We start from the raw sequence: 22,426 nt of genomic DNA, 5'->3' as shown, positions 1-22,426 counted from the left end.
ATTGACTAGAGGAGTGAAGTCTCTGATGGGCATTGACTAGAGGAGTGAAGTCTCTGATGGGCATTGACTAGAGGAGTGAAGTCTCTGATGGGCATTGACTAGAGGAGTGAAGTCTCTGATGGGCTTTGACTAAAGGAGTGAAGTCTCTGATGGGCATTGACTAGAGCAGTGAAGTCTCTGATGGGCATTGACTAGAGCAGTGAAGTCTCTAATGGGCATTGACTAGAGCAATGAAGTCTCTGATGGGCATTGACTAGAGCAGTGAAGTCTCTGATGGGCATTGACTAGAGCAGTGAAGTCTCTGATGGGCATTGACTAGAGGAGTGAAGTCTCTGATGGGCATTGACTAGAGGAGTGAAGTCTCTGATGGGCATTGACTAGAGGAGTGAAGTCTCTGATGGGCATTGACTAGAGGAGTGAAGTCTCTGATGGGCTTTGACTAGAGGAGTGAAGTCTCTGATGGGCATTGACTAGAGGAGTGAAGTCTCTGATGGGCATTGACTAGAGCAGTGAAGTCTCTGATGGGCATTGACTAGAGGAGTGAAGTCTCTAATGGGCATTGACTAGAGCAATGAAGTCTCTAATGGGCATTGACTAGAGCAATGAAGTCTCTAATGGGCATTGACTAGAGCAATGAAGTCTCTGATGGGCATTGACTAGAGCAGTGAAGCCTCTGATGGGCATTGACTAGAGGAGTGAAGTCTCTGATGGGCATTGACTAGAGGAGTGAAGTCTCTGATGGGCATTGACTAGAGGAGTGAAGTCTCTGATGGGCATTGACTAGAGGAGTGAAGTCTCTGATGGGCATTGACTAGAGGAGTGAAGTCTCTGATGGGCATTGACTAGAGGAGTGAAGTCTCTGATGGGCATTGACTAGAGCAGTGAAGTCTCTGATGGGCATTGACTGGAGGAGTGAAGTCTCTGATGGGCATTGACTAGAGGAGTGAAGTCTCTGATGGGCATTGACTAGAGGAGTGAAGTCTCTGATGGGCATTGACTTTCTGATGGGCATTGACTAGAGGAGTGAAGTCTCTGATGGGCATTGACTAGAGGAGTTCTCTGATGGGCATTGACTAGAGCAGTGAAGTCATGGGCATTGACTAGAGGAGTGAAGTAAGGTATAGTTTCTGTGCCTCGACTTGTTAAATTCATCACTCAAAATGTCTGTTCGCATACATACAGTAGGTTGACCCAAACAGTACAAACATCTTCGGAGCAGGACTCCTAATCTTTATAAAGTTTTGTTCATGGAGAGATGCATTAGAACCTCGTCAGGGACATTGTTTTGAATAGCTCTCCAATCACTGCATCAGACTGAAGCTCGATACGCTCAAGTTGCAGGTCAGTGGGAGCGTTTTCCACATTGAAGGTGAAAGGAGAGGAAACCAACAGCATGTCCTTTTCCAACACTCTGAAATCGTCAAAAACGACGAGACAACTCACTGTTCGAAGCACGCAGCAGCGATGTATACTTCTCCCGCTGGTCATCTGATGGGGAACAGACTAGTAGTGTCGGAAGGTGGGTGAGATTGTTGGCTTCTACTTACAGGTCAGGAGAAGTAATTTTCCCTTGAAGGCTTTGACAAGGCTGTACATCTGATGTGCAAAAAGGCCCTTCCCTTGTCGTTTGGAATCCAGTTCATTCCGAGGGCCATGATGTCCACGGTGAAGGAAAAATCAGCCAACCATTCTTTATCTTGCAGTTGAGGGAAATCCACATATTTTCCTTTCATTTGCAAAAACTCAGGTCCCACACCCTTCAGGTCCCACACCCTTCAGGTCCCACACCCTTCAGGTCCCACACCCTTCAGGTCCCACACCCTTCAGGTCCCACACCCTTCAGGTCCCACACCATTCAGGTCCCACACCATTCAGGTCCCACACCCTTTTAAGCACCTTCTCCAAACTCAACCATTTCACATTTGTGTGGTAGGGGCAATCTGCATGGCACGACTCTGTCTCTTCCAACAGTGAGACAAACTGCCTGTGGTTTAAAGATTTTGCTCTAATGAAGTTTACCACTTTAGTGACTGTATCCACAACATGGCTCATTTTCAGAACACATTTACAGAGCACCTCCTGGTGAAGAATGCAATGCAAGAAAACAATTTTCTGATCTGGGTTCAGCTCAGCTACTTGATCTTGTATCCTTTTCAAAAGGCCCATGTTTTTTCAGGCACCCATCAGTGGTCACATTGGATAACTTTTCAAAACTCAGTCCCAGCTTTGCCACACACTTATTAACCTCCTCCAATAAATCTTTCCCTGTAGTTGTGCTCTTCATTGACTGCACTGAAGCAAGCTCCTCTGTCATTTCAAAGTCTGGGGTTATGCCTCGTAAGAATATCAACAACTGCGCCGTGTCACATGCATCATTGCTCTCATCCAATATCAAATACGTTTTCCACAACTTTGCTATCGCAAATTCTTTACGAGATCTGAGCATGATTCCGCGGGCCGTATTGAGTCAGGTTGCGGGCCACATACGCCCCCCCCCCCGGGCCGGCCTTTGTCCAGGCCTGTTCAAGATGGTCTATATGTGCACAACTTACAGTAGGAGGTAGGATTGAGACATGGGAAGCCAGTATGGGAACCCAAGCCAGTTTGTTTGGAGCAAAACCCTGCATATGTGTAATCTCTCCAGGAGCATGGTGGGCTGGTCACCAGTGGGGCTAACGCTTAGGAGGGTCATCTGGATTACTCACAATCAGGGCATGCTCACGACCCATGGTAATGACCGTACGGTTGATGGTCCTGAGGAGACTGGCCACAATGTCCTGAATATGCTGGAAAGTCTCACCCTGAGAAAGAGAGAGAGAGAGAGAGAGAGAGAGAGAGAGATGAGAGAGAGAGAGAGAGAGAGAGAGAGAGAGATGAGAGAGAGAGAGAGAGAGAGAAAGCAGGGTCATGAATCAGTTGGACCAAAAAGACACTGTCCTGTCAGTTTCTTGGATAGAATCTTATGCATGCCCTAAACTGCGCTCACTACCATTGTTCATCGGCTCTTTTTTTTTAGATCTCTGCCAAAGAAAATTCCCCAACCTTCTCCAACGCACTCCGTTTTCTCTCTCTGTGCCTCGCCAAAGTAATTCACTGTCCCCCGATACAAAATGTCCCCAAAGGAACAATAATAAAGTCAGTAACAGCCCCTGTCGCCGCACATTTCAGACTGTTACTTATATGTAGGGGTTCCCAAACTTCTTCCCTCAGGCCCACCCCCCTTCCAGCATTGGGAAACATCAAGTGCCCCACCTGCACACGCCATGTCGATTTCTATGGGCACAAGCACTGTTCATGACACAAACTGTTCACACCCCTCTTGATGGCGGAGAGAACATTTTGCAGGTTTAAAGCTTATTACCTGCAATTCTACACATTTTGTCATGGGGCTCAGAGAAACATTTAGCTGTTTTAAAGCTCATTTTCTTGCAAATCTATACATGTTGCCATGTCTAATGTGTAGTCATGTGACATGTGAGTGACTCAAACACTTATGGGCTAACATCAACCTAGCTAAAAACCTGTTAGCTGACATGGGCTAGTTGATCTGGACATTTCTGACAAGTTTTACATATCTCTCTAAGGTCCACAATGACTGACATGACAAGAGGAACCGATGACGCACAACCCAATTGTCGAAATTGCACCTTGTGCATTCTAGGATTACAACTTTCAAGAGTTAAAAAAAAACAAAAAACAAAAAAACATGGGACCAACACTTTACATGTTACTTCAAATCAAATAAAATGTTTTATTGGTCACATACACGTGCTTAGCAGCTGTAATTGTGGGTGTAGCGAAATGCTTGCGTTTCTAGCTCCGACAGTGCAGTAATATCTAACAGTTTCACAACATATACCCAATTCACACAAATCTAAGTAAATTAATATATAAGAATATATAATTAACTGGATGAGCAATGTCAGAGTGGCATAGACTAAGATACAGTAGAATATAATAGAATACAGTATATACATATGAGTATGTAAAAAAAATATGTAAGCATTATTAAAGTGACTAGTGTTCCATTAAAGTGGCCAGTGATTTTAAGTCTATGTAAATAAGCAGCAGTCTCTAATGAGCTAGTGATGGCTATTTAACAGTCTGATGGCCTTGAGATAGAAGCTGTTTTTCAGTCTCTCGGTCCCAGCTTTGAAGCACCTGTACTGACCTCGCCTTCTGGATGATAACGGGGTGAACAGGCAGTGGCTCGGGTGATTGTTGTCCTTGATGATCTTGTCCTTCCTGTGACATTGGGTGCTGTAGGTGTCCTGGAGGGCAGGTAGTTTAGCTACTGTCTGCCCAATGTGATGCATTGGGCAGACTGCACTACCCTCTGGAGAGCCCTGTGGCTGCGAGTGGTGCAGTTGCCATACCAGGCAGTGATACAGCCCGACAGGATGCTCTCAATTGTGCATCTGTAAAGGTTTGTGAGGTGGTTTTAGGTGCCAAGCCAAATTTCTACAGTCTCCTAAGGTTGAAGAGTGTGTGGGTGGACAATTTCAGTTTGTCAGTGATGTGTACGATGAGGAACCTTCCACGCCGAGGAAGTACCTTCTCCATTGTGGTACGTTGATGTGGATATGGGGATGCTCCCTCTGCTGTTTCCTGAAGTCCATGATCATCTCCTTTGTTTTGTTGATGTTGAGTGAGAGGCTATTTTCCTGGCACCACACTCCGAGAGCCCGTCAGGAAGTCCAGGATCCAGCTGCACAGGGCGGGGTTCAGACCCAGATCTTCAAGCTTAATGATGAGATTGGAGGGTACTATGGGGTTGGATGCTGAGCTATAGTCAATGAACAGCATTCTTACATAGGTGTTCCTCTTGTCCAGATGGAATAGGGCAGTGTGCAGTGCGATGGCGATTGCATCGTCTGTGGATCTATTGGGGAGGTAAGCAAATTGTCGTTTAGTTCAGTTGCCTTTGATTTCTTGGGTACAGGAACAATGGTGGCCCTCGTGAAGCATGTGGGGACAGCAGACTGTGATAGGGAGAGATTGAATATGTCCGTAAACACTCCAGCCAGCTGGTCTCCACATGCTCTGAGGACACGGCTGGGGATGATGTCTGGGCCAGCAGCCCTGCGAGGGTTAACACGCTTAAATGTCTTACTCACGTCGGCCACGGAGAAGGAGAGCCCACAGTCCTTGGTAGCAATGTTTTATCTTCAAAGCAGGCAAAGAAGGTGTTTAACTTGTCCAGAAGCAAGACATCGGTGTCCGCGACGTGGCTGATTTTCCTTTTGCAGTAAGTGATTGTCTGTCGACCCTGCCACAAAAGTCTCGTGTCTGAGTCGTTGAATTGCGACTCCACTTTGTCTCTATACTGACGTTTTGCCTGTTTGATTGCCTTGCAGAGGGAATAACTACACTGTTTTGTATTCTGCCATATTCCCAGTCACCTTGCCATGATTAAATGCGGTGGTTCGCGCTTTCAGTTTTGCACAAATGCTGCCATCTATCCACGGTTTCTAGTTAGTGTAGGTTTTAATAGTCACAGTGGGTACAACATCTCCTATACACTTCCTGATAAAACTCAGTCACCGTATCAGTATATTTATCAATATTATTCTCAAAAGCTACCCGGAACATATCCCAGTCCGCGTGATCAAAACAATCTTGAAGCGTGGATTCCGATTGATCAGTATACTCTACTATAAGCCGCCTCCAACTTCATTGTAAAGAATTTGGCACTACATTCAACTGGCCTCACAACTGCAGACCACGTGTGTGTGGGCCCCATGATGGCGGTAGGGTTATCGTATGGGCAGGCATAATCTAAGGACAAACAACACAATTGCATGTTATCAATGGTAATTTGAAGGCAAAGAAGTAGCATGATGAGATCCTGAGGCCCATTGTGAGGCCTATTTTTTTAAAGGTATCTTTGACCAACAGATACATATCTAGATTCCCAGTCATTTGAAATCCATAGCTTTCCTCACATGAACTGCAAGTCAGTAAAATCAATGAAATTGTTGCATGTCACATTTATATTTTTGTTCAGTATATACAGTACCAGTCAAAAGTTTGGACACGCCTACTCATTCAAGGGTTTTTCTTTATTTATTTTTTTACAATTTTCTACATTGTAGAATAATCCAAACTCTTAAATAACACATATGGAATCATGCAGTAACCAAAAAAGTGTTAAACAAAAAATATATTTCATATTTGAGATTCTTAAAAGTAGCCACCCTTTGCCTTGATGACAGCTGTGCACACTCTTGGCATTCTCTCAACTAGCTTCATGAGGTAGTCACCTGGAATGCATTTCCATTAACCTCTTACACTTATGGTGGCGCTATTTCATTTTTGGAAGAAAAACGTTCCCGTTTTAAACAAGATATTTTGTCACAAAAAGATGCTCGACTATGCATATAATTGCTACTGTTCGAAAGAAAACACTCTGACGTGTCCAGAAATACAAATATCTTCTCTGTGCGTGCCCTTTAACGTGAGCTTCAGGCAAAACCAAGATGACTTGGCATCCAGGAAATGACAAGGATTTTTGAGGCTCTGTCTTTCATGATCTCCTTATATGGCTGTGAACGCAAGAGGAATGAGTCTGCCCTTTCTGTCGTTTCCCCAAGGTGTCTGCAGCATTGTGACGTATTTGTAGGCAGATCGTTGGAAGATTGACCATAAGAGACCACATTTACCACGTGTCCGCCCGGTGTCCTGCGCCGAAATTGGTGCGCAAAAGTCACCTGCCAGTATTTTTCCATGGGGCACAGAGAGAGAAGCAAGCTTACACGAACTGCATGTCAATGAAGAGATATGTGAAAAAACACCTTGAGGATTGATTCCAAACAACGTTTGCCATGTTTCGGTCGATATTATGTAGTTAATCCGGAAAACGTTTCACGTTGTAGGTGACTGCATTTTCGGTTCGTTTCGGTAGCCAGGCGCAATGTAGAAAACGGAACGATTTCTCCTACACACAGACGCTTTCAGGAAACACTGCGCATTTGGTATGTGGCTGGGAGTCTCCTCATTGAAAACATCAGAAGCTCTTCAAAGGTAAATGATTTTATTTATTTGGTTATCTGGCTTTTGTGAAAATGTTGCGTGCTACATGCTACACAAAATGCTATGCTAGCTTTGCATACTCTTACACAAATTAGTCAATTTCTATGGTTCAAAAGCATATTTTGAAAATCTGAGATGACAGTGTTGTTAAGAAAAGGCTAAGCTTGAGAGCAAACGCATTATTTTAATTTTATTTGCGATTTTCAGAAATCGTTAACGTTGCGTTATGCTAATGAGCCTGAGGCTTAGTCACAATCCCGGATCCGGGATGGGGAGTTTCAAGAGGTTAACAGGTGTCCCTTGTTAAAAGTTAATTTGTAGAATTTCTGTTTGAGCCAATCAGATGTGTTGTGACAAGGTAGGGGTGGTATACAGAAGATATCCCTATTTTCTAAAAGACCAAGTCCATATTATGGATAGAACAGCTCAAATAAGCAAAGAGAAACATCAGTCCATCATTACTTTAAGACATGAAGGTCGGTCAATCTGGAAAATTTCAAGAACTTTGAAAGTTTCTTCAGGTGCAGTCACAAAAACCATCAAGAGCTGTGAGGAAACTGGCTCTCATGAGGACCTCCAGACGAAAGGAAGACTAATAGTTACCTCTGCTGCAGAGAATAAGTTCATTAGAGTTAACTGTACCTCAGATTGCAGCCCATATATATGCTTCACAGAGTTCAAGTAACAGACACATCTCAACATCAACTATTCAGGGGAGACCGTGTGAATTAGGCCTTAAAAACGGTTCTACCCAAACTAGTTCTAGCCATATCAACAGTGTGTATGTGCCAAAAGAGAGAGGAAGAATAATTGAATAATTAATGGCAAGGATGTGTGTGTGTGTCATCACAGTGTGTGTGGCCTGTCATGTATATGCATGATTTATAGGGATTGATTTGGGGCAGGCAGGCATGATTAAATGAAATTAACATTTCTGACTTGAGTCACTGGATACAGTCAAGGTAAACAGAGCGGAGGTAGAGTGTCATCACACACACACACGCAGGTTTGATAGAAGCAGCTGTGCCTATAACTGAATGACTAAATCTGATTGCATTGTTTTTGTATCGTCTCTCTCCCCCCCAAACCCACGCTCACATTGACACAGACACCCTCGACTCAGTAAATCAGAGGCACACAATGCTTCCTCTTCCTCAAACAAACAGCATCACACCCAAGCACACTCACGTGCACCCACACACACACACAGTGTGTTATTCCCCAGGACATTTGCATCGGTCTCTCCCCTCTCTAGATCAAAGAAATGTTTGGCGTGACAACTTAATCAGGTACCCTCTAAATCCCCTCGGCAATCACTCAGTCTGCAGCGCAGTGAGGAAATATCTAGAGGAGAGAGATTGAGGAGATGAGAGAGAGAGAAGAGGGAGAGGAGAGAGATGGAGATGGAACGAGAGAGACAGAGGGGAAATAGGTAGGGACAGAGGGAGGGAGGAGGGAAAGAGAGGGGAGAGATGGTGAGAGGAGAAGGAGAGGAGAGAGATGACAAAATAGAGGGGACGAGAGAGGAGACCGAAGAGAGACTGTGTAAATGAAATGGAGCACGCAGAACTATGCAAACCCCTGGCGATACCTTCGCTCTCCTTCATTGTTTGTCTTCTCTCCTTGCAAATTGTTTTTCTCTTTTTCTGTGATGGATCACTCTTCCGCCTCCCGTACTCTTTCTCCCTCTTCCATCTATAAGTATTCCAATTTATCCACCCCATAATCCCTCTCTTCATCTCTCTATGAATTGTGGTTTAATGTATTATTCCCCCCCCCCCCCCTCTTTCTCACTCACAGATCTAATCCCTCATATTTGCTCTTTTTGTCTGTGAGACACCAGGCAGATTGACTTGTCTGTAATCTGAGTGTTGACACACAGGGGTAGGGAGATTTTATATTGGCACGGTTGCGTCTGGGACTGAAAAATAATCACTCCATATGTTGTAAAGCTCTCCCAAGCGCACCAAAGCCAGGACTCGCTAAGACTTAAGGGATTCAACGCAGTAGATTAAACTGCTAGAGGCAGAGAGGCTCTAAACCCGGAACACATACCGTACCTCTAGGCTACCTCTGTCTGTCTCTGATGTAAAGTCACAATTCACCCTCAAACTCCCTTTAAGTTCATTTGATTATCCGTCCCTCCATCTCCCCCTCTCCCCTCCCCCCCTCTCTCTCCCTCTCTCTTCCTCTCCATATTTTCTCAGGATTCATTAGTGCCAACAAAGTAAATAAAGGGAAAACAGTCATAACTTCCCTTCAAAGGCTCTGTGGTCTGTCAACAAATTGCTTAAGCAATTAACAAGCCGCTGTAGGATATTGAAGATGTGTGTTTGTTTTTCACTTTGTGAGTGGGTGGGTGTGTTGGATAACAGGTTGTACGACGTACGTGTCAGCAGGTGAGCTCAGTGATTGATCTACTAAACACTATGTCACCATATGTGTGTGATTGGTAAGCGCCCCCAGAATGAAGCTTTCTGATGAATCAGTATCAATCAATCACATTTAAGTTATAACGCCCTTTTACATTTACATTTGAGTCATGTGGCAGACACTCTTATCCAGAGCGACTTACAGTTAATGCATTCATCTTAAAAGAGCTAGTTGAGACAACCACGTATCACAGCAAATACGTTTTCAGCAAAGTCAGGTTAAGTGAGCTGTCTTGAAGTCCGACTGGTTAGGGTCAAGAACATCACTCTTAGAGAGATAGTGAGAAAGTTGGTCATAGACAGCACATTCAAGTGTTTTGGAAAGGAAAGAAAAGAAAGAAGGGATACGGGTGTGTAGTTTTTGACATCAGAGGGGTCGAGGGTTGGTTTCTTGAGGAGGGGAGTGACTCTGGCCAACTTGAAGTCAGAGGGGAAGCAGCCAGTGATAAGGGATGAGTTGATGAGGGAGGTGAAGAATGGGAGAAGGTCTCCAGAGATGGTCTGGAGAAGGGAGGACGGGATGGGAGAAGGTCTCCAGAGATGGTCTGGAGAAGGGAGGACGGGATGGGAGAAGGTCTCCAGAGATGGTCTGGAGAAGGGCGGACGGGATGGGAGAAGGTCTCCAGAGATGGTCTGGAGAAGGGAGGAAGGGATGGGAGAAGGTCTCCAGAGATGGTCTGGAGGAGGGAGGAAGGGATGGGAGAAGGTCTCCAGAGATGGTCTGGAGGAGGGAGGAAGGGATGGGAGAAGGTCTCCAGAGATGGTCTGGAGAAGGGATGGTCTGGAGAAGGGAGGAAGGGATGGGAGAAGGTCTCCAGAGATGGTCTGGAGGAGGGAGGAAGGGATGGGAGAAGGTCTCCAGAGATGGTCTGGAGGAGGGAGGAAGGGATGGGAGAAGGTCTCCAGAGATGGTCTGGAGGAGGGAGGACGGGATGGGAGAAGGTCTCCAGAGATGGTCTGGAGGAGGGAGGAAGGGATGGGAGAAGGTCTCCAGAAAAGGTCTGGAGGAGGGAGGAAGGGATGGGGTCGAGTGGGCAGGTTGTCACGTCGCTGGAATCACTAGTCGCAGGATTTCATCTGGAGAGAAACAGGTCAAGGTGTAGAATAGTTCTATGCGAGTGGGACCAATGGACTCAGTATGCTGAGTGAATGAGGAGTGTATGTCTCCAAAGTTGTCCGCAGAAAGGGAGCGAGGGGGGCTCCCGGGTGGCGTAGTGGCCTAGGGCACTGCTGTGCCACCAGAGACCCTGGGTTTGAGCCCAGGCTCTGTCACAGCCGGCCGCGACCGGGAGGTCCATGGGGAGACGCACAATTGGCTTAGCGTCGCCCGGTAGGGAAATCCCTGTCTCATCGCGCACAAGCAACTCCTGTGGCAGGCCGTGCGCAGTGTGCGCTAACCAGGTCGCCAAGTGCACAGTGTTTCCTCTGACACATTGGTGCGGCTGGTTTCCGGGTTGGATGCGCGCTGTGTTAAAGAAGCAGTGCGGCTTGGTTAGGTTATGTTTCGGAGGACGCATGGCTTTCGACCTTCGTCTCTCCCAAGCCCGTACGGGAGTTGTAGCGATGAGACAAGATAGTAACTACTAACAATTGGATACCACGAAAAAGGGGGTAAAAAGTGGCTCTAGCAGCAGATACAGAGGAAGAGGAGGTAGAGCGGAGGAAGTGAAAGGATGATAGGTCCTGCGGAGGTTAAGTTTCCCTCCATTTTCGCTCAGCTGCCCGCAAACCCTGTTCTGTGAGCATGCTGTAAGCTACTCAGCCACGGAGGGGGAGGGGAGGGCTGTGTCGGAACGGGGAAAGTAAGAGTCAAAGGATCAAAGGAGGAGCAACAACTTTCAAAATACATAAATGCAACATACCCTCTTGAAAACCGGACTGCTGACATGCAAAACATTGTGGGACTATATCAACAATGGACTAATAAAACAAATACCAAAAGATAGTTTTTAGGTGGAATTTTCCTTTAAGCTCAGACAATATCCAAGCATGGTGCTCTCTGATTGGTCAGTGTATCAGTAAGCTGTGTTCTGATAGGCTGTGTGTGTCTCACCACATTGTCTCTGCTGAGGACCTCCAGGATGTTGTTGAGCAGCTCCACGCTGTTCCTCCGGTCGTCATGAGGCCCCTGACCCATGTCCTTCAGCGTTTCGCTTAGCTCCCGAAGCATCATGGGTAGCAGGATGTCCCGGCACTCTGAGGGACACAACACATGTTCAGGATGGTCAAGTTCCATCCACATGGACAGACAACTCAAGCATGCACACACACACACACGCGGGTGGTCTAAAAACAGTACACATGCAGTATGACGGGAGTCTAAAACTGCACAACCACACACAACACTTAAAGTCAATACTCTCCCCTCTCTACTCCCTCGCTATTTTTCCTTACCTCCCTCTCTCTCCCTCTCTCTCTCTCTCTCTCTCTCTCTCTCTAGCCGCAGGTAGACTCAGCACATTAAAAGCTCATTTAGGCAGAATCTCGTTAGAGTCATTATTAACAGAGAGCAGGCAAGGCCTGCTGAGACAGACTGGGTCAGACCTAGCACTCAATCACTGCACTGAGAAAGAGAGAGAGGACAGGTGGGAGAGGGATAAGGGAGAGGGAGGAGAGGAGAGGGGAGACAGGGTTAAGAAAGAGGAAGAGGAGGAAGAGGGGGAGGGAGAAGGGAGGGGGGAAAGAAAAAGAGCGATGGAGGACACTGCCAAAACAAAATAACACAGCTCAGTGATACAGAGAAAGACGGCATAAACCGAGGGAGATAAATTAAGAAAGAACAACAGAAACTGCTACTGTTTATGTGAACAGCAAGAGTAAGAGATAAGGCATAGTGTCGAATCTCTTCTTTTGTAAACATCTCCAAGCCAAACTGACCACTTTTCCCCTACACAAGTACTTCGCAAACATATTGGGCTACAATACAAGTTATAGCCTTGTCCAAGCCAGAATGGCCCATAGAGCACGAGTATATCTCGTGTTTCTGCAGCTTGATGTACAAGCACACCTCCTGGTCAGGACAGCAGTCTGTCATAGGGACATGAAACAGACTGAGACGACATTTATTAAACACAGGTGAGAGGCAGAGATGGGATGGGGGGGGTGAGAAGGAGCTCAAATAGTTTTTTAAAGTGCTGCCAGGTTATCCAATCAGTGTTACTGTACCAGCCAAAACAACAAAATTACACAGCAAGCCATTTTCAAGGCCAGGCCACTTCAACTGTGTGTGAGTGTGTGAGAGTGTAGTGAGACAAAAAAGGCCCCATTAGTATTTCACCTACGACACATATAAAGGGATTGGATGGTGAACAACAGGTCTTGTGAGATAAATTGAAATGAGATCAATTGAAATGCTAAACTTTGGCTAGAGGAGACCATTTCTAATCTTCACCCACCAAGTACACACCAGGGTTGTGCTCAATTCAGAATTTTGGAATTAAAACTCAAATTGAATTGGATACACCCCACAGGATCAGTTGAGTTTGAGTGACAGAAAGTGGAATTTAACGCAGTGCAATTAAAATCATTTCCACACAGAACATGAGAGTTTCATTGAATCTGACAGGTCAGAATACAGCATATCTGTCACGCCCTGATCTGTTTCACCCGTCTTTGTGCTTGTCTCCACCCCCCACCAGGTATCTCCTATCTTCACCCATTATGACTGGAACGAATTACAAAAATTGCTGATGTTGGAGACTTATATCTCCCTCACTAACTTTAAACATCAGCTTTCTGAGCATCTAACCGATCGCTGCAGCTGTACATAGCCCATCTGTAAATAGCCCATCCAATCCACCTAACTCATGCCCATATTGTTTTTATTTACTTTTTTGCACACCAGTATTTCTACTTGCACATCATCATCTGCACATCTATCACTACAGTGTTAATTTGCTAAATTGTAATTACTTCGCTACTATGGCCTATTTATTGCCTTACCGCCTCACGCCATTTGCACACACTGTATATAGACTTTTTCTATTGTGTTATTGACTGTACATTTGTTTATTCCATGTGTAACTCTGTGTTGTTGTTTGTGTCGCACTGCTTTGCTTTATCTTGGCCAGGTCGCAGTTGTAAATGAGAACTTGTTCTCAACTGGCCTACCTGGTTAAATAGAGGTTAAATAAAATCAATAAAAAATGATTCCCTGTGCATTTATAACTGTGTTTTCTGTTTGTCTGTTTGTCTTGTCCCATCAAGTCCTACCAGCGTGTTTCCGTGTTTCCTGTGCTCTAATTTTAGTTGTTCCTAGTCTTCTCAGTTCTGATCTCTCTGCCTGTTCTGACCCTGATCCTGCCTGCTGTTCTGTACATGCCTGACTCTGATTTGGATTACGACTCTCTACCCACCTTTCGCCTGCCCATTTTACTGTAATAAACTCTTAGACTCGTACTATCCGCCTCCTGTGTCTGCATCTGGGTCTTAGCCTGAGTCCTGATAGTACGAACTGGCCCTGACTGACCCAGCAGACCCGGAACAGCTCCGCAACACTGTCTCCTCCCAAGGAGCCTCCATTGGAAGACACAAGGAGTTACTTCAAAACCTTAAGGAAGGACTCCAGAACTTGGCAGAATGCCACGACTGCATTTTCAGTGCATTGCTGGAGCAATTCCGTGGATATTCTACTAGACACCAAGCCTCTACAGTAACCCCCCAGACTCTCAATAACCCCGATATCAGCCTCTATGGTAACCCCCAGACTCTCAGTAACCCCGCTACCAGTGGCACTTCTCTCCAGCCTATCCCGGCTACACTGGAGATCCAGAAACAAGCTCAGTGTTTCTCTACCAGTGGTCCCCCATCTTCGAGCTACAGCCCTCGTCGTTTCCCTCGGATCACTCGAAGATAGCGTATCTTATAACGCTGATGTCCAGGGGGGCTCTCGCCTGGGTGACAGCGGTGTGGGAGCAACAATCCACCGTTTGCCTCACTCTGGAGGAGTTTGTGGCGGAGGTTAGGAAGGTGTTTGATTCTCCGTTGTCTGGGAGAAAGGCTGCACGGAAGCTACCATAGTGTGGCAGACTGCGCGGTAGGGAGTGTTCATTCATCTGCCTCTCCCGCCTCTCCCGCTCTTCTTTGTAGAGAAGAAGGACAAAGCCCTGAGCCCGTGTATCGACTACCAGGGCCTTAATGACATCACAGTTAAAAAACGCTACCCTCTACCACTCATCTCCTTGGCTTTCGAACCTCTTCAGGGTGTGACCGTCTTCTCAAAGATGGACCTTCGGAACACATACCATCTGGTTTGGATACGGGAAGGAGACAAGTGGAAGACAGCCTTTAACATGGCTCGTAGGCACTATGGTACTTGGTTATGCCATTTGGACTGACAAACACTCCAGCTGTGTTCCAGGCCCTGGTCAACGATGTGCTCCGGGACATGCTGTACCGGTTCGTGCTTGTCTACCTCGACGACATCCTTGTCTTCCCGTTCAACTCAAGAGCACGTCCTCCACGTCTGACAGGCCATTCAGCGTCTCCTGGAGAACCAGACTTTCGTTAAAGCGGAGAAGTGTGAATTCCATCGCTCCACCATCTTCTTCCTAGGATACGTCATCTGTGCAGGACACATACAGATGGATCCAGACAAGGTGAGAGCAGTGGTGGATTGGCCTCAACCCACATCCAGAGTGCAGGGTTTCCTGGGATTTGCTCATTTCTACTGCCACTTAATCCAGGGTTACAGCACCCTTGCTTCCACCCTCTCAGCACTCACCTCTCCCAAGGTTCCGTTCACATGGTCTCCAGCAGCTGGCCAGGTGTTCTCGAACGTCAAACATCGATTCACTACAGCCCCCATCTTAATCCGTCTGGACCCATCCCATCAGTTTGTGGTGGAGGTTGATGCCTCGGATGTCGGAGTGGGGGCCATCCTGTCCCAGTGTTCTGCCCAGGACCAAAAGCTGCACCCCTGCGATTGTCTTTCCCATCGTCTTACCCCTGCTGAGAGGAACTGTGACGTGGGTAATCGAGAACTCCCCTCCGCCAAGAGGGCATTGGAGAAGTGGAGGCACTGGTTGGAAGGAGCGGAACACCCATTCTTAGTGTAGACTGACCATAAGAACCTGGAATATCTCCACGCCGTCATGTGCCTCAGCTCTATTCAGGGCCCAACGTGGTCCAAGAATGTGAAGCCAGATGCACTCTCAAATTTGAATAGCCCCGCTGTTACCCCGTCTGACCCCGAGACCATCCTCTCTACCTCCTATCTGGAGGCTGCACTCGTCTGGGGTATAGAGAGCCTGGTCCGTAAGGCTAACCGGGTGTTTTTCCCGGACTCTTCCTGTTCCCCGGTCCTGGAATGGGCACATTCCTCCAGACTGACCTGCCCCCCAGGCTCCCGTCGGACCCTGGCATTCATTTGATGATACTTTTGGTGGCCTTCCATGGTTCCTGATGTCTCCTCATTTATCGCCACCTGCACTGTGTGTGCACAAAATAAGCTCTGGCTGGTCTTCTTCATCCACTCCCTCTTCCTCAACGCCCCTGGTCCCATATATCCTTAGACTTTGTTACTGGTCTTCCTTCGTCAGATGGCAACAACATTGACCTGACGTTGGTGGATAGGTTTTCTAATGCCGCCCATTTTATTCTCCTTCCCAAGTTACCCTCAGCCAAGGAGACAGCTCAGTCCGTGGTGCAGGACGTCTTCCGGATCCATGGATCCGTGGTCCTCAGTTCTCGTTCTGTAAGGCGTTCTGCACCCTCATTGGGTTGTCGGCCAGCCTGTCCTCTGGTTTTCACCTCCAATCTAAATGGCCAATCTCACAACCTGGAGGCGGCTCTTCATTGCCTCGTCTCCGCCAACCCTACCACCTGAAGCAAGCAACTTGTGTGGGTGGAATATGCCCGTAACACCCTTCCCTGCTCGGCCACTGGTCTCTCGCCCTCCAAGTGTTCCTTGGGATATCTGCCCCTTCTCTTCCTTGAGAAAGAAGTCAGCATACACTATGCCCAGATGTTCGTCTGCCTCAATCGCCGTACCTGGAAAAGAGCCCGGGCCGCTCTTCTGAAGAAAAAAATCCAGTAAGTGGAATGGCTTCAAACACATGGAATCCAGCTGCCCTCCCCAATTAAGTTCCCACTGACCTCTTGTGGTATATTTGTATAGACTATACCTAATATAGAATATAATAGGCATTTGAATTTCACTGAGTTGAATTATATTTCCTTTCATTCAAATTCGATTTGCAATTCTGTATCCTGTCTACTGCTTCAATTCAGCAATTCAATTCAAATTCAAGAATTGAATTGGAATTTGAGGCATTATCTATTCAATTCTAAATTGAGCATCACCCTGTTAGACACACAGACACGTACACATAGCCTGAAGTACTAATCTTTATTCAGTTCTAAAACTGGTGTTTACTCTGTTAGTCTCCGTTTTTGTGTATTCATGTGTATTCATGTGTGTGTGTGTGTGTGTGTGTGTGTGTGTGTGTGTGTGTGTGTGTGTGTGTGTGTGTGTGTGTGTGTGTGTGTGGGTAGTGCTTGTGTATGTCTAATTAAGTAGAAATGGACAGCCATCTCTGGCTGGCGGGCAGTGGTGGTAACAGCCCTGATAAATCAGCAGCCAGCTGAAAAGCTCCTTTCCATTTTTCATTTCACGCCACCGAGTCACAGCCAACACAATAAACTATCTGGCATGGTAATAAGGTGCAATTTCAATTACTATTTCTTCCTCTCCTCCCCTCCCCTCCCCTCCTCTCTCTCTCTCTCTCTCTCTATGGTTAGTTGTCATCCCTAGCTCAAAGTCAGATTGAGAAGGGGAGAATGAGATGGTAATAGGGGAGACCAACCCTGGAACAAACCGTTAAATGTACAGGGTGGAGAGGACTGGTGATGGACACAGTCAGAGTGAGTTGGTCTTTCTGTCTGTCTGGTTTGTTGGACTGATAAGTGGATGGACAGAGAGTTCTGGATTAAGTGACTGATTTATTTGTCATTATGCCGTGTCTGTCCTCTTCCTCAAACCCCACCCACAGACTGTACAATTTTAGCCATTTTATGCCATGAGTTTGCCATCCCAAACAAATTCGTAGGTTTTGTCTCGTTCAGTGTGACAGGGTCTACATCTGCTGATTAAGTACCACTACGTGGCGGGCTATAGGTTCCGACAAAGTTCTGTCAGTGTCAGAATAGTCTTAACTTTATTGTGTAGTGTGGCTGGTGTTACAAGCAGATCCCAGTGACTGACCAATAGTCAGAATAATATCTTTATAACATTCACATGCCGTGCAAGAAGCAAGATTTTTGACCAAAGCTTATTCTGATTATGAGTTGGGACATATAGTGTTTGTTTGTGAAGACTTTGCACACTTCCAGTGTTTCCGAACTCACTTCCCTCGTGCATAAGCATAGAGAGAGGCTTGCGCTGCTTGTGCTGGCACATTTCCCAGAATGACAAAACTCTATTCTTACTTCTCCACCCCCCCCCCCCCCCCACACACACACACACTCCCAAATTCATCACCCAACCGTTTCCATAGTAACTAATCATTGCATTTGGGATGGGTTCAGAGCTGTGATCAAAGATGATTTGGGCAGATCAGGTAGAACCCCACAGTATATGCTGCTAGTTCTAGCTGTTTTCGTTTGGGGTGCTCATATGCATTACTCATGTATAGAATCAAAATACACATACTGTAGGTATGGTCTCATACCAACATGGGCATTCAAACACACACACACACACACACACACACACACACACACACACACACACACACACACACACACACACACACACACACACACACACACACACACACACACACACACACACACACACACACCAGGCATGACTACCATACTTGTTATAATAATGTGGTAGATATTATTGTGGTTTCTTTCATAAGAGAAAGCCCTGCAGGGACAGGGCTTGTTTATGATAAATATCTTTGATTAATATCTCTGACTGACTTCTGATCTGCCTTTTTCACAGATGAATCTGTAGCTGGGGACATCAAGGACTGAACCAGTACACCTGCCACCCACCCACACACACACACCCACACCCACACACAAACACACACACAAACCACTCCAGATTCAGTAGCATAAAGGTTATACAAATTTTCTATGGAACAGATGGGTGAATATGTGCCAATCACATATCTGTAATGTTGTTTACTATGCTGAATATATGGAATGCTGAGTTCACTCTGCTATGACTACCTACCAATAGCAGTACAGAATACTATATAGCACGCATGTACACTGGATGTTCAAAACATTAAGAACACCTGCTCTTTCCATAGACATAGACTGGCCAGGTTCAAGCTTTGACCCTTATTGATGTCACTTGTTAAATCCACTTCAATCAGTGTAGATGAAGGGGAGGAGACAGGTTAAATGATTTTTAAACCTTGAGACATGGATTGTGTATGTATTCCATGCAGAGGGTCAACGGGCAAGAGAAAAGATTGAAGTGCCTTTGAACTGGTTATGGTCGAAGGCAGTGTTGTAGTACTCGAGACCAGTCTTGGTCTCGAGTCTGGTCTCTGGACCACATGAGTGTCTTGATCTTGTCTCAGTGTCAGATACATGTTTACTCTGTCTTGACTAGCGGGGTAAAAACCTAAATTATTAGCTCACATTCAGTCAGTATAAAACCACTTTTCCAGGCCAAATATCCCCACTCCTTTCATGACACATTAACATCTGACTGCCTATCGAATCCTGGGCTTCCTATTTTACTAACATTACTGTCCTTTACTTTAGTTGAAAAATATCCTCAAACTTTGTCAGAACTTCCTTAATTCACTGGTAGGGAATAGTTGAGGAACAAGTTGAAGCACTAACTATTAGTAAGGGGACACTGGGGACCGAAAGTATGTGGACACCTGCTTATCAAACATCTCATTGGAAAATCATGGGCATTAAAATGGAGTTGGTACCCCCTTTGCTGCTATAACAGCCTCCGCTCTTCTGGAAAGGCTTTGCTGCAGGGACTTGCTTCCATTCAGCCACAAGAGCATCAGTGAAGTTGGGCACTGATGTTGGGCGATTAGGCCTGTCTCAAAGTCGGCATTAAAATTCATTACAAAAGGGTGTTAGATGGGTTTGAGGTCAGGGATCTGTGCAGACAAGTCAAGTTCTTCCACACCAAACTCAACAAACCATTTCTGTATGGACCTCACTTTATGCATGGGGTAATTGTCATGCTGAAACAGGAAAGGGCCTTCCCCAAACTGTTGCCACAAAGTTGGAAGCACAGAATCGTCTACAATATCATTGTATGCTGTAGCGTTAAAATGTATTTTCACTGGAACTAAGGAGCTTATCCCAAACCATAAAAAACCGCCCCAGACCATTATTCATCATCCACCAGACTTTACAGTTGGCACAATGCATTGGGGCAGGTAGCGTTCTCCTGGCATTTGCCAAACCCAGATTCGTCCATCAGACTTCGAGATGGTGAAGCGTGATTCAGAGTCTCTGGTGGCACAGCTAGCACTGCGATGCAGTGCCTTAGACCAACTGCACCACCTGGGAGGCCCTCACAACACTTATCTCTATAAATAATTTCATATCATAAAGACAGGAATGATCATTCACTGAAAAATATAAAGCAATAAAATGTATCATCTCTGCCACCTTAATCTATTCAAATCATTGCGGTCTCATAGATTTGTTGTTTAAAAATACTATGTCTGCGGGATGCAACTCTCGACAAGTCATCAACTAAACTATATCCTCTTCCAAACATGTCTAAAGTAATAAACATCAGATGGGTCTATGGGCAATGTGGAGATATAAACATCCAACTGAAAGAAAATACTCTATTACTCATGTCCACAACTCATATTCAAGACTTTACTTTTTTTATTGTAAACATTTCTTTACTTTCCTGTGTTTCTTAATGTAAGTAAATACCTTCCAAGAATAATTATGGGCCGTAAGCCCATTGTCGTTCACGTTAAAGCTCAAACCTACTTTGTCAATAGCAAAGACATGGCGATTCAACACAATTTTAGTTGGCGACAGATAGACATGTTTTGGGAAATAAATGTACATGATGAAGTATACCCAACTGTTGTCTGGGAAGCTCTGAAAGCATATGAGAGGTTCTATCATGTCTTACTCTTCACATAAGAAAAAGAAGACCCAAGAACTAGAAATACTAGAACAGAAAATTGACGACTTAGAAAGACACAGTTTAGATTTAAATGCCAACACCTTTCAACAGTTGGACAATGTGAAGTTTGAATATGACACAATAAACACCTGATCTGCAGAGATTTCTGCCCGAAAATCCAAGTAACAAGGGAAAGTGCAGGGAAAATTCTTGAAAGAGGAACATACCATCCACTGCATTCAAACCCCAGATGATAACAGTAGATCCTTCTGAAATCGACACAGTCTTTAAAACATTGTATCACAAACTGTATCAATCTGAAAACAAAAGTTCAAAGGAGGGTCTAGACAATTTCCTTAATAAGGCCATTTGCCCAATTATAAGTGAACCAGCGAATATGAATATGGGCAGAAACATTACCCCAGATGAATTGTTGGATGCCATCAGTCATCTATAAAGTAGGACATCTCCTGGTAATGATGGACTCCCAGGGGAATTTTAAAGACACTTTTTTCCCAAAACACTAAAGCCTATGACGCTCACAGCAACTTGAGAGAAAAGTTAACTTCCCAGTCACTATGTTTGGCTACAATCACCCTACTTAAAAAGAAAGATACGGACCCATTGGAATGTGGACCTTCCGCCCAGTATCATTCTTGAATGTGGATTACAAAATCACTGCCAAAGTATTGGCTTTTCGCATAGTACAGTAACAGTAATACAACATTTTATTCACTCAGATCAAGTGTTTTAATATATTTCCTGGATTGAGCTGTTGTACAAATTCCACAAAGCATCTGTACGAACAAATGGACAGATCTCTGAGTAATTTAAGATATCAAGAGTGACAAGACAGGGATGCCCTTTTTCTGATTATATATTTTCTTTAGCCACAGAGCCCCTTGCATTAATAATTAGAACTCATGGCTTAATCTGGGGCATAGATATTGGTGGACATCCACATGTGATAGATATCATTGTATGTGTGACGCACACAAAATGTATGGTCACATTTGTGTTTATGTATTGTTTATTTGTAATGGGCAAGAATACTTTTACTGAAATCTCAGTCCTCCACCATTGCAGTGTATTTAGAATACTGTTGGCCAATAGGGGACAGTTAGACGTGTTTGCTTCACACTGGGACTATATGCGATTCTGCACCTGTGTGTCCTCATACAGTGGCTTGCAGAAGAACTCACCCCCCTGGGCATTTTTCCAATTTTGTTACCTTACAACCTGGAATTAAAATTGAATTTTGGGGGGTTTGTTTCAGTTGATTTACACACCATGCCTACCACTTTGAAGGTGCAAAATATGTTTTATCGTGAAAAATAAGAAATAAGACAAAAGAACAGAAAACGTGAGCGTGCATAACTATCCCCCCCCCCCCAAAGTCAATACTTTGTAGAGACACCTTTTGCAGCAATTACAGATGCAAGAGTCTTGGGGTATGTCTCTATAAGCTTGGCACGTCTAGCCACTGGGATTTTTGCTCATTCTTCAAGGCAAAACTGCTCCAGCTCCTTCAAATTGGATGAGTTCTGCTGGTGTACAGCAATCTTTAAGTCATTCCAAAGATTCTCAATTGGATTGAGGTCTAGGCTTCGACTAGGCCATTCCAAGATAATTAAATGTTTCCCCTTAAACCACTCGTGTTGCTTTAGCAGTATGCTTAGGGTCATCGTCCTGCTGGAAGGTGAACCTCCGTCCCAGTCTCAAATCTCTGGAAGACTGAAACATGTTCCCCCAAGAATTTCCCTGTATTTAGCACCATCCATCATCCCTTCAATTCTAACCAATTGACAGTCCCTGCTGATGAAAAACATCCCCACAGCATGATGCTGCCACCAGCATGCTTCACTGGGATGGTGTT

At 45.3% G+C, this 22,426-nt stretch overlaps 1 protein-coding gene across 1 annotated transcript in view; it reads right to left on the bottom strand.

Annotated features, from left to right (window-relative positions):
- The window catches only part of LOC135526261 (dedicator of cytokinesis protein 2-like), a 152,075-nt gene that overhangs the window by 82,139 nt on the left and 47,510 nt on the right, over positions 1 to 22,426 (bottom strand). Inside the window, exons 25-26 of the mRNA XM_064954456.1 lie at positions 11,518 to 11,660; positions 2,706 to 2,801 (exon numbers count right to left, since the gene is read on the bottom strand). Of these exons, the coding sequence (XP_064810528.1) occupies positions 2,706 to 2,801; positions 11,518 to 11,660 (239 nt within the window). The remainder of the gene's footprint in view (positions 1 to 2,705; positions 2,802 to 11,517; positions 11,661 to 22,426) is intronic.

This window comes from Oncorhynchus masou, chromosome 32, assembly GCF_036934945.1.
Source record: "Oncorhynchus masou masou isolate Uvic2021 chromosome 32, UVic_Omas_1.1, whole genome shotgun sequence".
NCBI classification, from domain to species: Eukaryota; Metazoa; Chordata; class Actinopteri; order Salmoniformes; family Salmonidae; genus Oncorhynchus; species Oncorhynchus masou.
The sequence above is the reverse complement of the archived record's forward strand: the minus strand, read 5'-3'. Positions and strand labels throughout refer to the sequence as shown.